The following is a 17,729-nucleotide window of genomic DNA, read 5'->3' on the forward strand; positions in this document are numbered from 1 at the left end:
CAGTGGTTTACATAAACAGACACTTTGGAAACAGTTTCCAAGTGATGAGAACAACAGTTTTAGATGATCTGACACGACTCACCTCGTGGATTAGACATTTGTCTATGAGCTGTAAATAGGAACTTATATTCTCTTCGTCGGGTCGGGAAACTAAAAGTTGTGTGCAGACTGGAAAAAAAAAAAGAACAAGAGAAGGGAAATGGGGATGGGGACACCAGGATGGGGCCCAGGAGGGGTCCCACAACCACCTTGGACATCCTGTTTCCCTTGTAACCATGAGTAGGTTTTTCATCAGTGAGAAAAAACGCCCTTCCCCAATTCCTGCCATGCCGTCCTATATTTAGGGCCAGATTTTGTTCTCTGTTATGATGGTGTAAATCCAGAGTAGCACCATTGGAGTCCCCAAAATTAGACCTAAGCAACTCAGGGGCACAGGATTAATCCCTATTCATAGGCAAGAGAGCTCCTTCTCCTATGGCCAAAATCTGCCCCCACTGCAGAGTGGTAAATTCCCATCTTTCCTGATGTATTTTAACCTCTTTTGGAATGAATGTCATTGAAGGTAGTGGGAATGAGCTGACAGAGGAATGAGTTTCTCCTGCTGTAAACCCCTGGGCAGGGATGCCTGGGGGTCCAGGAGGACACCACATCTTGGCAGGGCTTGTGCCACACTTTGACATTTGTTACAGGAATAAAATGTGGCCAAAGCCCCACATGTGGCTGTTTCTGCAGGGAACCAGCTGGGGACAAATTCTGCACCAGGTGCCTGTGTAGAAAAAATCTCAGCTATTTTAGAAAAAATCTCAGCTATTATTTGGCAAGAAAGGTTGGAAATAGAGACAAGGCTGATATTTTTTTTGTGGCACCCCAACGAGGTTCTTCCTGTTCCCAGTCTCCTGCAGATGAGAACCCCTTTCCTCTTCCTCAGGGAGATCTCCCTCCATGCAGCCAGCACTGACACCTCAGGTGCCACCAGCAAGGTTAGGGCACAACCAAGCTCACACAGATTTGCTCCAAGAGCCCTGAATATTGCACAGGAGGTCAGGCCCCACCTCAGCTTGCTCCTGTTACCTCCCAATGTGTTATCCCTGATGCAAAGCTGCACACCCTGCACTCGACAGGGAATGGCACTGGAGTATCCTGGATCCAAACTGGGGCACAAAAAGGGGCTTGGACCCACTGATTTGCACTCCAAATGGCTCATTTCCAGCCCATGCACCACTGCTACCCTGCTCCAAGCAGAGTAAGTCCAAGGGATGCTGCTCAAAACACCTCTGGGTCAGTGGGATGACCCCAGGGCTCTGGATGGGAAGAGAGAGGACATCTTCCACTCCTGACCTTGGGAAAAGTTGTTGTGATTTCTGCCTCTGATCTGGGGCAGGGAGAGGATGCAAGAGGATGCTACACCTTGGACCTGGAGTTTGGAAAGCATGCCATCCACCCTGGACCTTGGGCAGGCAGCTTGGGCCATTGCTGCCCCTCCCCAAAATCCCAGCCTACCTGCCCTATCTTACCTCTAAACCCAGCATGACAGGACCTCAAAAAACCATCACCCTTCAGGCTGGGACCTGCAGGAGCTCAGGGAAAGGTGGGAAGGGAAAAACTCAGGGAAACTCCTCCCTGGTGATGAGACTGGGACCTGCATGAGCTCAGGGAAAGGCGGGAAGGGAAAAGCTCAGGGAAACTCCTCCCTGGGGTGATTTGTCACCAGGTCACAGAGCACAAGAGGCAGCTGCTCACCTTTGCCCATCACTCGGGTGAACTGCCCGGGCAGGTCGCCCTCGGGCAAAGGGGCCCCTCCCGACTCGCCCTCGCATCCCGGCAGATGGTGCTGCTGCATCCCGGCAGCGGCCGCCGAGTCCTTGCAGTCCGAGCCCTGGCTGTCCCTGTCCGAGCCCAGCAGGGAGGAGGGGTGGCCGTGGTGCGAGTCCACCTCCCGGCTGTGCTCCTCCGTGCTCGAGTTTTGGGAGGAGTAGGCTTTGATGGGGGTGAGGATCATTTGGTGCAGCTCCTGCAGCGGGACACGCAAGTTGCCGCCTTCCAGGATGTCCTGTGGGTGGAAGTGGAGAGAGGAGGGTTTGTCTTTGCTGGGACAACAGCACCCCTCCTGTGACCCCCTGAGAATTCCCAGCTTTGCTCCTGCTTCAGGATCCTGCTGCATTCCACAGTCTACAGCCACGTTTCATTCATCAGGTATTTTCTTTTATCAGGGGAGTGCTGCAGGGACTGTGTCTGACTATCCATGGATGTGCTCAGACCTGAATCCTCAAAGATAAATGTGCCCCCATCAACCACTGGGACCCAAACCCAACAACAACATTTCCACATTTCCACCAGGGAAATGGCAAGTCCATGGAAGTGACTGAGCCTGGGAGATTTCGATGCCCAGAGCAGCAAAAATATATTTTAAAATGTCAAGTATTTTGTGTATTTTAAAAATATATCACATCGTTGAGTGCTGAGCTGATAGTAAAAGGAGGCTTTGGCTTTTCCTAAGGAAAAGCAGCCCTTGGAGACCTGTCCCATTGTGCCAGTGAGCCTTGGAAGGAGTCAGATGTGGTTCTGACAGAGCAGATGGCAAAAATATATTTGTTGGTTCCCCAGCAATCCTACAATCCCAACATTTCAGCTCCATTTCACTGGAATTACATTAATATGGGCTCGTTTCCCATTTCCAGCACCACCTTCAAGCCTGGCTCCCATCAACTGCTCTGCCCCTAAACTGCTTGCCATGGCATCCTCATGCTCTGGGATCATCTCAGAGCCCAGGACCATGCTGGGATGCAGGAGCCTGTCCTGTGGCAGCTGTGGGGACATCCCTGTCCACTCTGGGATGGGCTGGGGAGTGGATGCAGAGGGCACTGGGAGGGTTTCAAAGGGAGCAGGTGATTTGTGGTCAGACAGAAGAGAACTGAAACTCCCACAGCAAAACCTTTCAGCTTGGAGATCTTGGGGCAGATCCACCCACGAGGGAGAGAATTTGGGTGCACCCCAGCCTCACTCCTGGTGTGGATCAAGAACTCCATTTCTATGGTCAGATCCTCATCCCACTGCTGGGAAATAAGTGCATTTTGTTTTTAATGTGGCCTGGACCAGAACAGCTCACTGCAGGCTCCTGCACAGTCTGGCTCATGGGACACTGCTTGGAAAGAGGCAACTTTTGGAGTGAATCCTGATGTGCTGAAGGAAGGGACACTAAGTGGGCACATGGGATGTCTGCAAGCCCTGAAAGAGTTGTTGATTCTAATTCCTGCTGCATTCCCAGCTCACTCTTGGACGTCTCAGCTCCATTTCTCACAAAGATCTGGTGTCAGTCTGCTGGGCACTATTTTTCTGGAAGAAAATACTGCCCTGCTAACTAACAGAGAGGGGTGGAGCAGCTCTTTCCAAGAAAGCAGCAGTATTTAGCAGCGAGACACTGCCCAAAAACATCAAGTCCCACACATGCTTTTGTTTAGCAAAAACTGGATGGGAAGCCTGGAAAAGCAGAGACATCTCCTCCCAGGGAAAGCAGCTCACAGGCAGCTCTGAGCCCCAGCAGAGCAGGACAGGGTCACAGTGCCACAGCCCAAACCCACCCCAGAGGGCTCCAAACCAGTCCCTGCCACTTTCCTCCTGTATTTTACAGCGTGCCTGGTTGGCTGTGCCAGCTGAGCTGGGCTCCAGCTCCTGCACAGCACCACTCAATCAATACCAGATTCCCAAATCCCAGTGGAGGAGTGGAGGAAGAGGCTGTGCAATAGCCTGGAAAACACAGGGCTGCAGCCAGCTCCATCCAGCTCTTGGATTTAATAGTTATTATTAATAACAGAGGTAAATATGGCTTTATTAGCTCCTGCCATACTCTGAGCACAAGCCCATATTATAAATAAATAGTGAAGCAGTGAGCTAAGGAAAACACCAATAAATAGCAACACACCACAGAAGTATTTAAAAGCCCCTAGTGGGAGGCTCTGCAAGTTGCTGTTTGAAGATGGTGCAATTAAGTATAATATAATACAGCCATAATAAATAGGGAGAGCTTGGGTGAGCTGCTCCCAGCCAGGCTGTGGTGCTGCTAATTCCCCAAAAGCCCTTCCTGCAGGGTTTCAGCTTTTGTTGAAGTCATAAAGAAGTTTCTATTTATTCTCCTTGGAAATTCAAGTTGTTGTTCAGGCACTGATATGGGTGTTTGGTGTTTTATCCCAGGACAGGGTGCCCATATGATGTTCCAGGAATGATCAAGTCTTTCTGAGCACCCTGGAGCTGGCCAGGGCTACAGGGTACATCCATGCCAGCTGTGAGAGGTGTGGGAGATGCATTAGGACCCACTGTGCACGACACAGCTTTGAGCAATGTGGTCTAATGGAAGGTGTCTCCCTCACCATGGCAGAGGGTTGAGACTTTAAGCCCCTGCCAGCCCAAACCATTCTGAATTCTGTGAAACACATTGCATCAGATCCCCACAATATGTGTAAGCAAAGAGTACTTCACCCCAGAATTAATTCCTGGCTTCTTGAAAACACAAGAAATACAAAGATGGTTGTGATTACTTACCCCTTCTAGAGATTTGAGCAGGTTTTGTCTTTCTTTTAGCTTTTGGATACTGATGACTATTTTGTGTCTTGCGCCTTTGGTAACGTTCTACAAAAGCAGGACAAAACTTGATGTTAACACTTCCACAGGGCAGCTGGCCCAACCCAAACCCTTCCTCTCCTAAACAGAAAGGGCTGCTAGAAATCAGTTACATTTTTGAGTGCAGGGATTTGTGGGGGACATAGAAAACCACCCAGAGACTTGCTGAGGATAGAGATTTCCAGCTGGTCTCTCCCTCCCTGGTGCACCTCACACATGGAGAGCAATGGTGCTCCCATTCCTCTTTATCCCAAGGATAATGCAGATGTGAACCTGAGAGCAGTGGGGGTTGGAACCAGATAATCTTTAAGGTCACTTCCCACCCCAACCAGCAATATTCTATGAGTCTATGACATTTTCAAAGGCAGTCAGTGATCAAAACCCCACTGCCTTTAGGGGAGTTGGCTACCCCTGAAACTCCTAAACTTAATCCCAGCTGGGAAAAAAAACCCCAAGCACAGCTCCCAGTGGTGGGACTTCCATGCTGGGACTCCAGCAACAACAGGGGGATAATGTGAGATTTTTTTCAGGTACAATGCGAAATTATTTCACTCCCCAATATCCAATTTCCCTTTTTCTTCCAACCATGGGAAGACACATGAAGGGACTTTGGAAGTTGTCACCCCCCAGGTGAGGTGGGACATACTTGTGCCTCGAGCTGGCATTCGGTGAGGGCCATCATCTCCTCGTAGGTCATCTGGGAGAAGAGGGCGGCGTACTTGTGCAGCCGGAGGCTCTTCAGCCAGGCTGGGACATCTGCAGCACAAAGGAAGGACAGGAGAGCTCCTCTGAATTCATGGAATGGCACAACCACGAGCAACAGCATCAACATCAACACGAGGGGCATCCCAAGGGACACCTCAATGAGCTTCACGGACCTCTGGGAGGACACAGGGATGTGGATGTGGATGGGAAGGAACCAGCCCCTGGATGGGGACACAGGGCTGTGGATGTGGATGGGGCAAGGAACCAGCCCCTGGAGGAGGAGGGGAACAACAACAACCCAACATCCTCAGAAGTTGTGTTTCCATGGGAAAGCCACTGGGATTTAGCCCATGGGGAGTGGCATTGTGGCACTGCACACCAAGCTCCTCACTGCTGTTTTCCCAGGAACATGGGAAGTGCTGAAGCTCATGGGGTGGTTGAGCTCAGGACAAGCAAAGGGCTGTTTTGTGGATGGCAGACACTGATTTATGGCCTGAGGGATGGTGGCATGTGCTGAAAATGGAACTGGCTGCTTAAATGGAACTAGAGAGATGGGTTTGGGATGGAAAAATGATGTGCCATCAAAGATGGCCCCACACCCTGCTTCAAAGGGTGACTTGGGACCTGAAATGCCCTGACTGAAATGACTTCTTCCTTCCCAGTTGTTTCTGCAGTGTAGCACCTCTATGCCCAGCTGGAGGGGTACCCAAAAATACATTTATCCTCCTGACATCAACATGGTTTCACAGTGAGGGACCTGTGAGGGGAATCCTTCCTCTGTGATATTCAAAACCCTGTGGACTCCATGATGAGGTGCCCTCCATGGAGAAGGCAATGTGACAACAAGCAGCTGTGCAGGGTTTTGAAGGTTTGGGGGTGTGTGGTGACACCCCACAAGGGAGGGGGGCCCTGCAGGTGTCTGTGCTGCAGCACAGCACTGGGCCTGTGACAAGGTTTTTCATTTATAAAGGCTTGAAATTCTTTGCCAAATTGAGACCTGATTTATTCAGCACCTACAACCCCACAGGAGCTGTGCCACAGCCTTCCCAGCTGATGTGCTCTGCTCCCAGCCATGCCTTGTCCATAGTCCTTGTCCCCTTCCCTACCAGTGAGACACTGGGGAGCTCATTCCCACTGCTGGGAATCTCATGGTGTGGGTCCAGAAAGTCCCACACTGTTGAGCACCACCTGCAAGCCAAGGATTGTCCATGACCTGTTCCTGAAGCAAGGCCTCATCTCTGGAAGGGACAGGGCAGGAAGGGCCTTGGTTTGGTTCCAAGGCAATCCATACATCTGCCATAAGTCTCCTGCTGCCCAGGCTGATCCCAAACCCACCCTGCATCCAAGCAGAGGATGCAAACAATCCCAGCATGCTGCATCTTGCTCACAGTCCCCAGATCCCAGACACACAGAAAGATTCACATTTCAGTGAAATTCCTCAAGTGCTGCACAGGAGATCAACCCCACACCAAACATGGGGAAAAGCAATGACTTAGCACAGGTGGGCTGAAATTCAGAGTTTTGGAAAAGTTCTGACATGCAACAGTCCCAAACTCTGCTACCAGCACCCTCTTAAACTGATTTCTGTTTAAAATAAATAAAAACCTCCTAGCAAAAAGCCCCATTTCCAGCACAGGCTCAAATTTCATCATCATTTCAACACAAAACCACAGCATTCTAGTGACAGCACATTAAAAGTCTCCCTGATCCCACATCCCCATGGCACACCTGCCTTTGGCACACATCCATGCCAATGGCAAAGCCCACAGGGATGCTTCCAGAAGAGAGATTCAACCTCACACAGATACTGAACCCTGCAGGAAACCCATCTCCAACCTTTGCAGAAGCAGCTCTTTGCCTTTGCATCAGCCTGTCTGGATCAATTTTGGGGAGGGTGATGGTCCCAGAGCCCCCTGCCAGCAGAGATGCAATGCTGGGAGCAGGCTGGGGAGAAGCAGCCACCCCAGGACAGAGGGAGTGTGTTGTGTGTGGTGAAGCTTTCCCCATTCCCACAGGGAAGAGGCAACCAGGAGGTGCAAGGACATCCAAGGTGATTTCCTGGTCCTTGGAAAGTCAAACTTCCCAGTGCTCTCCACGGATGGGTGAACCACCTGCCTGCAGAGCTACTCTTTAATCAGCAATTACCAGCAGCTAATTGCAAAGTCATGCCACGGCTGTCAGGAAATTTAGAAGGAAAACAACTCACTCTGCAATATTTACACACAGGACACCTTGGATACACTCCCAGCAGAAACTCCTGGCTCTACCCAGACCTTCCTCCTGGTGCTCCCCAAACTCTGCCCCAGGAATCACAGAATCCTGGAATGGTTTGGGTTGGAAGGGACCTCAAAGATTATTTAATTCCAACTCCTATCCATGGGCAGGGACATGGCAAGGGACAGACAGACAGGGATCTATGGAGAACCAAGTGTCCATATTTTCCCCTGGAGAAGAGCTAGGATAAAGCCAAAGGGCATTTTCCCTTCAGCATGAAGATAGATGGAAAGAAATGGGAGCATAAAGATAAACAGAAAGGAAAGAAATAGGTGACACTGGGGGAGATAAACTGGTGAGGCAGATGTGGATCTGTCGTGACATTCCGTGGGTCTGGATCCTCCTGGATGTCCCTGAGGGTGACAAAGAAGGAACCAGCTGAGCAGGAGCAGGGGGGACACCCAGCCACAAGAGCCTGCAGGCACTCAGGGAGACGTGGCTGCAGTTCAGGACTTGGCAGCAGGAGCAGCCAGCCTGGATGGAGAAGGAGGCAGCCCCATAAAAATGCAGCGAGCTGCGCGTTTGTTTCTGCAGGAACCAGCAACGGCACGATCGGAGTGCAGGGAACGGGCAGTCCTCTCCTCTGCTCTCCTTTTTTTTTTTTTTTTTCAGGAAAGCTGTGGGGATACAATGGGTCATATGCAGCTCACAGAGCTTTGTTATTTGAGGACGATGAGCTACACAGCCACAGGAATGCTGTCTGGAGGCAAACAAGCCTCTGCTCTGCTTCCAAGCCCAGTTTTGGGCAGCACACCTTCAATAAAACGAGGACTTTTTGGAAAAAATCCTGGTGGAGAGAAGCAGGCACAACCCCAAGTTCAGAAAACATCATCTGGGAAGGCAGTGGAATGGTTCAGCCTGAAGAAAACCCAGCTGAGGGGGGAGGACAGGGCAGGCAGAGACACCAGAGGTTGTGAACATCTGTTCTGCACGTCCCTGGACAGAGGGACAGAATCCATTTGGCTGAGTCAGCAACGGGACAATCATGTTTGGGGGTCTGGAAAGGGACAGCCAGGGGAAGGGTGGACACAACCCAGCTGCACACAGCAGCAAGGGGATGTGTTAATATGTGGGGGTTATTTAATTGATCATCATCAATCACAGCCTCAGGGTTTTGTGGATTTGGCCACACAGGTTGATTGCACAGCACTGGGAAGTTTCTCTCCACACAGATCCCAGAGCTGCAGCTGTGGATCACAGGGAGCCAAGCTCCCCAGGGTCTCCTCCCCAGCTCCTTCTGCAGAAACCTGGAGAAATGTAGTGTTAAACAGCCTCCCCCAAGAAACACTTGCTCCCAAAAAGTTCTCCCTGGCCAGACAGCCTGCAGGACTCGACCTGCCTCTATTACATTCCCCAGAACCATGAGGGGTTTTTCATGCATTTATTTCATGCACATCAAAGCCATCCAGAGCCAAGCCAAATGCAGTCCCACATCACACAGATTTATCCACATCTCAATTTGTCTGTAATTAGACTAAAATCAGACCCTGTGACTGTTAAAAAATACAATTATTTCCCTATTCTGATACACCACTGGTTTGCACACAATCGAGCTGCTTTGCATTAATACAAATTGGAGTTGTTTAAATCAGTCTGAGAGCTGCAGGGTCATTTTCAGTCTGTTCCCAGGAACACACAGTTTGTGTGTTTGCCCAGTTTTTAGCTGTTTATTCCTCCTCAGCCTGAAGTTTGCTCTCCATCTTTGACTGCAGCAAGTGGGGCTCATTTTCTGCCTTGTTTACCACCAGAACCACATGTATTTATTGCCAAAATCTCTGTGAAATGTAGGTATAACGGGAAAACCAACCGAAACACACAGGTTAAATTCACTGCAAACAAGTACCCCAAGCCAAAACTTCCCCAGACACTTGGTGGGTATCAAACACTGCAATGGCAAATCACACGTGGCTTGCTAAGCTTGCTCTAAGCTATTTTTCACTGTCATAAAAAATTAAAAAAAAAAGAAAGAGAAAAAAGAGCACCACTCGCAGCCAAAAGCCACAGGCAATGGAAAAAATCCAACTTTTTGCAAAGCTGGCAGCTCACAGGGTTTTGGGGCAAAACCAGCCCAGTGGCACCCAAGTGCAAAACGTCAGATCAGGACCAGCTGCTACTTAAAAGAAAACCCAAGGCATTCCCCTAACCCTAAATCCCTAAGGTGGGGAGAAAAGGCCGGGAGGCCCCGTTTGGCCACGAGGATCCTCTCCCCAAAGCGAGCCGGGAGCAGGGGCAGCTCTTCCCCTCCTGCCTCTGGGTGCTGGGGGATGGGGTCTGGTTTGTCACTCACCTTTCATCCCACTCCCTTCCTCCTGGAATGTGTTACGAGCAGAAGGCTGATCTTCTAAATGTTCACTCCCACCACTTCCCGAAGAGGCTACACTGCTTTGTGGAGACAGGGGGGCATGATCGGAAGGGATGCACTGGGGTCCTCTAGCTCGTAAGTCCTCATGAGACATCCATCCATGTCCTAGAGGTTGGTTTGGCACATTCATGGGTGGGGTAAGGGACACAGAGCGTTTCAAAGGGCTGTGGTGTGTCTGGCCTGAGAGAACTGAAAAAAAAAAAAAATCAAAGAGGTTATTCCCCCCTCGCGGCCCGGGATGCAGCAGAGTCCCCCGAAGGAAAAAAAAAAAAAAAAAAAAGATAAAAAAAAAATCAAATGAAATTATAAAATGTGTGGTGGTGGTTGGCCATGGTGCCTGGCTGATGGCTTTGCAGCACCCCTGAGCCCTACCCTGAGCTCTCTGCTTTGCCTCCTGGGAAGCAAAAAGGATGGGAAGTACCTGTAAGGAGATGGGGTCACACAGGCTATGCTGGGCTGCTCAAGGGAAGGTGCTGTGTGGATTCCAGCTCTAGGGAAAAAACATCAATCGAGCAGCTCTGGAGTGTAAAAATCCCCAGGATGGGGATGTCCCACAGAGATCCAAGGGAAGCATCTCTGTCTCTCCCTCTGGGTTAGGACCTGGCTTGTGCCCTGAAGCAGGAGCACTTACACATCTCCCAAAATCACTCCCAATCTCATCCATAGGAATGGCTCAGCTTTGCTGAGTCCTACTAAAATCACAGGATCATGGGATGGTTTGCGTTGGAAAGGACCTTACAGATCTCATTCCAACCCCCTGCCATGAGCAGGGACACATTCCACCAGACCAGACTGCTCCCAGCCCTGTCCAACCTGCCCCTAAACACTTCCTAGGACTATCTCTGTTTTAAGTACTGAAAAAAGTACTAAAAGATTGTTCTGTTTGCTTAACAAAATTCAAATTCCTTCACTCAGAGTCACTAACCTACTGGTCTAACCATAAACGTAGTGTATGTAATTTAATGTATAGATTTAGGATGCAAACCAGGGAAAATTTCCCTGCTCCAGGAAAACCTGAGGGCAGAGGGATTAGAATGACCTTTCAGCCTACAAGAAACAGAAGCAAAAACTTCTCAATTTTTCTTTCCAAACCAAATTTTTAAACTGTACAAAACCTGGGGGAAATTAATTGTTCTCATGGCTTTTCCATCTAAAGCACCAAAGCCCTAAAGCTCCTTAATCCCCTTTTTGCATTTACAGCAGTTCACCAAAACCACTCAGACTCCTCTCCACGTTATTATTTAATATAAATGAGTCTTGGTGGAAAACCCCCAGCCAGGTGCACCCTGCCTCAAAGGTTAAGCCAGGCTTAATTCCCAGCTCAGGCCTGGGGGAAAACCCACCATCAAAGCCATCTTGCTGACCAGGAGAGGCATGAAAATGAGGCACTAGTGGGGTTACAAAAGGGAGGGGAGAGAGAAACACCAGAGCACATTTGCATTTATTAACCACCTGCAATAAGCAGCTGGTACCGCAGGCAGCTGCTGGATGAGGCCAAAAAAACCTGTGGATTTCTGTAATGTTTGAATAATTCCTACTTCTGAAAGGGTTTTCTTGTGCCAACGCATAACACCGACACCACGCTCTGCAGGGAAGCACTGGGGTGGCTTATGGGGAAGAGTTTGTTCCCTTCCCTTTTAAAAACTATACAAACATCTTCCAGAAGTCTCTTGGCAGAAAAAAATGTCAATGAGACCCTGAGATTGCTTCCAGAGCAGTGTTATGCTTCCTAAAGCTCTGATGTGATGCATCCCCATGGGGAAATAGATGGATTTCAGAAGGTCTTGGGCAAGCTTTTTCAGCTCTTGGCTTTGCAATTGTGCCCCCAAAACAGCATCTGTAGAAGCCACATCACCCTCTCAGGAGGAAAATATATTTAGGATTTAAAACCCCTCAAATATAGGGGAAAAAAAAAAGGATAAATTGGTTAAAATGCATCAGCAAGGCTGAGCATTGGCTCTGCACCACCCAGAGCCCTTCTGTGCCTGCCGCCCCCAGCCATGGTCACTCTGCCATGGGGAGAGAATTCACCCTGAATTTGCTGTAGGAAAAACTCTGGTTTGGGAAATATCTGTGCCCCTCAGATGAAGGAGAGATGCAGAGAAGGGGCCAGGAGGACTGAGGTGAATTGTCCCCTTTCAGGAGGCCAAGGGCAGCTCAGCTAATGCAGCTCCTACAGGGTGTGTGCAGACACTGGTACCCAGCAGTGCTTACACCACCCTGCACACAGGAGGGCGTTTTTGGCATCAATCCAGCCCAGATTCCTTCACAAGCAGCAATACCCCTGCAAACTGCTGCTCTTCCATCTTCATTTCATGTCCCCTAATTAGAAGCTGGTGCTGGCTGAAGGAGAAATAATGAACTCCCAAAGATGGCCAGGGACAATTAGAAACCATCCAGTGCACCGGACAAAAATCAGTTCCACTTCTTTCCCCGAGACAATGCAACTCTGGATCCAAGAGAACACCTTTTACTAAGCCAAAATTTTACTGAAGTGTGAGTCAGCTCCCACAGCACCTGAGATGCAGCAGGGAAAATCCCTCTGCAAAGGATGCTGCAAGTCCCCAGCTCTCTGAAACCACCTGGGGACCAAACTGAGATGATTTAAGGGCTCTTAGCACTGGCCTCACTTTAGGGTCTGCTTTTTATTGGTGATAATGTGGTTTCTTGCAACCCCTCTTACCCATTTCCATCAGCCCTAAAAATGCTGAGAATCCTGGGATGGCACCCCTCTCTTACTCTGTAATCCCCAGGGGATCAATAAATGCCCATATGTATTATATTTATTAATAATATCTATTAATAATTTATTAATAATATTTATTAGTAATTTTATTAATGATTTTTATTAATAATATTTATTGATGTTGCTGCTTGTGGTCACACCCTCAGCTTCTTGAAATAAGAGGATGTAGCTAATTATTACCAAAGTGTCTGTTTATTGTAGGTCCTGACCTGAATTTGATCACTCTGTGCTCTTTTTGGATGGTCCAAGGTGAATCCAGGGCTTCTCCTGGCTAAAATAAATGGCCCACGTGGGCTTTAACTTCAGCAGAAGAAAAGCAAGTGTGAGTTTATCACCTTACACTCATGCCTCCTCTTCTTTTAACTACAAAAATATGAAGCTTTAATTTCAAAAGGAAATCTAAAATGTTATTCTGGGCCAAGATAAGCTCCCAGGAGGTGGGTGGGCACGGCTGCCTCTCTGAGTGCTGTGAGCTGGGCAAACAAAGAGGGGAAATCACCACTCCAAAGGGCATCCCACGCTGGCACAAGGATCCCCTACAGCCTGTAAGCATGCCCCACTTCTGGTTTTAAAGTGTTTTCCTGCCCTTCAGGTGCTGCAAGACTCTGCACAGGCACTGCCTGGCCCAGCTCCTTCCAAGCTGGTGTCCAGTGGGACAGGGGCTGGAGCAGAGCATGGTTTTCCCTGGAATCAGTGAGCTGGTGCTGCCTTTTTGCTCAGCCCACACCAGACCAGGTTTCCTTGCAAGAAACCTCTCCATGGTTTCCAGACTGGGATCAAGCTCAGGGTAATATTCCCAGGTTAAAAAGGAAAAGGATGGAGAAGGAGTGATGGCAACAAAGGTCCCCATGACAGGAGGCAGCTGCTGACCACGCTGGGAGCATCCCTGTGGGACCTCCCCAGGCAAATCTGGATTTATCTCAGACCAAACCCTGGCTGGGCTGGCAGGCACCACAACACACTTATAGAAACTCTGAGGCTGCAAGTGCTCTCACCCCCTGAAGCCTTGGCTTTGGGATTTTTCCCTTCTCCCCTCTTTTCCCTTTTGAAGTGGTGCTGCCTATTTTGGGAGGCAAGGGCTGATTTCAAGAGGGTTTTTGTTCACTGAGGACCATGTGGAACAGCGTCAGACATTTGTGTTGTGGTTTCTCAGGGTTTTGGGCCAATTTTTTTTTTCAGCCTGAGAAGGGAAAAGCCACCCATTCCTGTAATTAGAGCTGAGAAATTGGGCTCTGCAGGCAGACCTTCCTCCACACAGCGTGGGACAGCTGACAAGGTGCTCACTCTGCCTCTGCCCTTCATGAAATCTGGCTTAGAGTGCTGCAAAAGTCCTTGACAGGACACACAGGTGAGAGCTTCCAGTGAGAACCAAACCCACCACTGGGAGTATTCAGAATATCTTCAGTCCCCACCACGCCCCTGACACCCAAAGGACCAGCAGTGGGTCCATACATCAGGTTATAATTCCAAATAACATCCTCCTTGTGCCTTGCAGAAAGGAAGAAGCACTGCAAGTTAAAAAAAAAAAGGAAAAAGCACTGCAAGGTGCATACTGAACTCTTTGGGACCTTCTTTTGGTTTTTTTTAGTTTAAAATGGCACTTCTTGGCTGCAAAGCTGTTTATGGTGAGTCCTCAGGCAGCATCTGATCACATCCAGCTCCTTTCCTGGTCTCTTGGTACCTGGAACAGCAGCTTGACCCCAAAAAGTGGGGATGTTTTTAATCCACACAAGGTTTTGTGCAGCCTGGAAGCTCCCCCATGGAGAGGGAACACTGAGCACCCCTCTCACAAAGCAAACCCCAAGTTCAACCCAGTCCTCCCCTCTGCCTCCTCCTTGCCATCCCAGTCACATCCTGTCCTCCAGGAAGGCTCCCCCGTGCTGGCAGAGCAATGCCCAGGGCTTTTCCAGCTTTTCTGTGCCCAGAACCCTTGGAAAGAGCTGCCAGTGGGTCACACTGCCCAGCTGGCACCCAGCCTCCTTCCTGGGCACCTCATTCACCCTCTCCCCAGGCTGCCCCAGGCAGCTCCAGCACGGCCAGAGCAGAACCTGATGGAACATTTTTCAGCTCAACATCCCCTAACCCTTGGAGCCTCTTTTTGTGCCTTTTTTCCTTTAATCTCCCTGTGGTCTGTGGCTGTGACTTCTACACAAACTGTGTTTGTAGGAGCTGGATAATCCATGTGCTGGCCTCTGAACCATGAGCTATGAGCTGATCTAACCCATGAAAGGGTGAAATTCAGGGTCCTAAATGCAAGAGAAGCCACTGGGGAGAAGGAAAATTGTGGTATTAGGAAATTAGCGGTGTTAACCCCTGCACCAGGAAAAAACCCCATACAAGCAGAGTGCTGCCTTGAGCAGGGAAGAAGCACAGACTGCAGAAAAGACTGTCAAGCAAACCTTTTTAAAGAAATGGTGTTTTTAAACACAGTTTCCTGTTGAAGAAACTGGACAGAGAAACAATAACCCGTTTGTTGCTGCTCCCTGCGAGCGGCGCATGCGAGGCTCACAGGGCCTTTTGAAATTCCCTGCATGGCACAAACACACGTGGAGCTGCTGCTCGGCTCCAGCAGGAACTGCTGTGGCTGTTATTTACTCATTTGTGTGGCAGCAGGAGCGGGGCTGCATCTAAAGATGTGTAAATTCAGCCCCTGGTGGCTCCGGCAATCCGACGGGATGCGCTTCTGGAAGGAAGCCCAGCTTGTCTCAGCAAGCAGCAGGAGCTCAGGAGCTGCTTTCAGGCTCCTTCACAGAATCCTGGGATGCTTTGGGCTGGGAGAGACCTTAGAGAACATCCAGTTCCACCCCTGCCATGGGCAGGGAAACCTTCCACTATCCCAGGTTGCTCCAAGCCCCATTCAACCTGGCCTGGAACATTTCCAGGGATGAGGCAGCCACAATTTCTCTGGGCACCCTGTGCCAGGGCCTCACCATCCTCACAGCCAAGAATTTCTTCTTAAAATTAATCTAAATCTCCCCTCTTTTAATTTAAAACTTATTTTAAATAAGTTTTAAAACTTACTATAAATTTAAAGCGTTCCCCCTTGTCCTATCACTATCAGCCCATGGAAGAAATCCCTTTCCCTCTTCTTTATGAGCCCCTTCTAAGTTCTGACAGGTCCTTGCCTCCCACTAGAGCATCCAGAATGTGAATCCAACCAGGATTTAACTGACAGACAAAAGAATGCATGGAATGGTGGCTCAGGGAGGTGGGAATGGGTGGGGATGGAGGATTGGGGGTATGTTGCAAGGAGGTGCTGCCCTAAACCACAAGTCTCTTGGGGTAAACACAATGCCCCAATGTCCAGGCCAATAAATGCATTTTTTTCTTCTAAACCTACACACAAACCACAGAAAATCACTGTTTGTCCCTGGGGAATCCTGGTCCATTAATATCAAATGCTGCTGTGCTGAACCAAGCCTCCCTAATTATCCCAGAAAACAGCTTTTGCTATGGGCTCCTGGGAGAAATTCCTCCCCTGCTCACCAACGAAGCCAGACAAACAGCACTGGGATGCAGAAACTCTCCTTCCCAAAGTCCTTTTCCACCCAAAAGGGATGTCCAAGAACACTTTCATTGCTCAAGCAGCAGCCACTGCCTCCATCCCTGGTCTGAGGAGCATCTCCCTGCTCAGACTTGCAACAGCATCAGCTTCCACCACAAACTCCAGATGGAGAAACCCCTCCACCACTTACAACCATTTCAGGAGGCCAGCCTGGAGGATGTGCATCCTTTACAAAGCAGCCTGTGGAAAACTGGGAGTGAGAAATGGTGGGCCCTAAACCAGTCAAGTGAAAGGGGTGAATGCCAAACCTCTGGAATTGCCCCAAGAAATTGGGATCCAATAATCCCCAGAGTCATTAAAAAGCTGTGGAGTGAGAGCAGGGAGTGTCTCTAGCAGTGACAAAATACATGAGGACAATGAGTGTCTCACGTGATGTGCATCCCACAGTCATCACCCAGACTGAAACACACCTGTAGCCTTTTCCATCCTTGCCAGCTCATTTTGGATTTTCTCCTCCCTTGCCTCTTTTTAGCCACTTTCACTCATTCAAAAAAAAGCCACCCACTCCCCCTTTTTTGTAGGCACCATGGCACAAATTTTGCAAGACAAATTCCTCAGTGTTTCAACCTTCCTCTGGCCTCCACCTCTTGGGAACTCACACATCCCATCCTGAGCACCTTCCCCTTCCATCTGGGCTGGCCATGCCTTATTCCTTCTCCTATTTCTCTTTCAAAAGCATAAAATCTTACCAGCTCCAGGAGAAAAGAGAAGCCTGCTGGGTCTCTGAGGCCACCGAGGGGCAAACACAGCATTCAGCTCCCACCATGAGAAGATGCAAAAGATGGGACACCCTGTGACAATGGCTTCTCACTGCCAGAGGACAGGGTGAGATGGGATTTTGGGAAGGAATTCCTGTCTGGGAGGGTGGTGAGGCCCTGGCACAGGGTGCCCAGAGAAGCTGTGGCTGTCCCTGGATCCCTGAAGTGTTCCAGGCCAGGCTGGACAGGGCTTGGAGCAGCCTGGGACAGTGGGAAGTGTCCCTGCCATGGCAGGGAGTGGAACTGGATGTTCTTTAAGGTCCCTTCCAACACAAATCAGTCTGGAATTCTAAAATTCTCTGACTCCCAAATCCTGAGCCCTGCAATGCTCCCCAACAATCCCCAGCAGCAACAGGACAACCCTGGCTGGCATCACAAACCAAGTATTAATTCTTTCCCATTACTGCTCCAAATTAGCTCAGCTCAGCTTTCCACCTCCTCTACATACCCACAGCAGATGCATCCTAAAAATCTGCCTTCATCATCCTCCAAAACATTCCTGATTGCTCAGATATTGCCTCTCACTGGAGTTATGGCACAGATCCCTGCGCCAGCTAACACGAGACCGCATTGCTCAGCAAACAGGGGGGACCATGGTTACAGGAAAACATCACATCAGAACAACCAGCCTGAAATAAAATTGCATAACGGATGGGAACAGCAAAACTTGAGGGGAAAATAAAACAAAATTTAAAAAAAACCCAA

The 17,729-nt window shown here is 49.4% G+C and overlaps 1 protein-coding gene across 3 annotated transcripts in view; it reads right to left on the reverse strand.

Moving 5' to 3' along the window:
* Positions 1-17,729, reverse strand: part of SAMD4A (sterile alpha motif domain containing 4A) — a 99,115-nt gene that overhangs the window by 9,985 nt on the left and 71,401 nt on the right. For 2 of the 3 annotated variants that reach the window (XM_030948867.1, XM_030948866.1), the window contains exons 4-8: positions 9,881-10,144; positions 5,261-5,370; positions 4,537-4,623; positions 1,741-2,050; positions 83-168 (exon numbers count right to left, since the gene is read on the reverse strand). In XM_030948867.1, coding sequence (XP_030804727.1) covers positions 83-168; positions 1,741-2,050; positions 4,537-4,623; positions 5,261-5,370; positions 9,881-10,144 — 857 coding nt within the window. The remainder of the gene's footprint in view (positions 1-82; positions 169-1,740; positions 2,051-4,536; positions 4,624-5,260; positions 5,371-9,880; positions 10,145-17,729) is intronic. The other variant, XM_030948868.1, reaches the window with a different exon arrangement.

Source organism: Camarhynchus parvulus, chromosome 5, assembly GCF_901933205.1.
Source record: "Camarhynchus parvulus chromosome 5, STF_HiC, whole genome shotgun sequence".
In the NCBI taxonomy this organism is placed as follows: domain Eukaryota; kingdom Metazoa; phylum Chordata; class Aves; order Passeriformes; family Thraupidae; genus Camarhynchus; species Camarhynchus parvulus.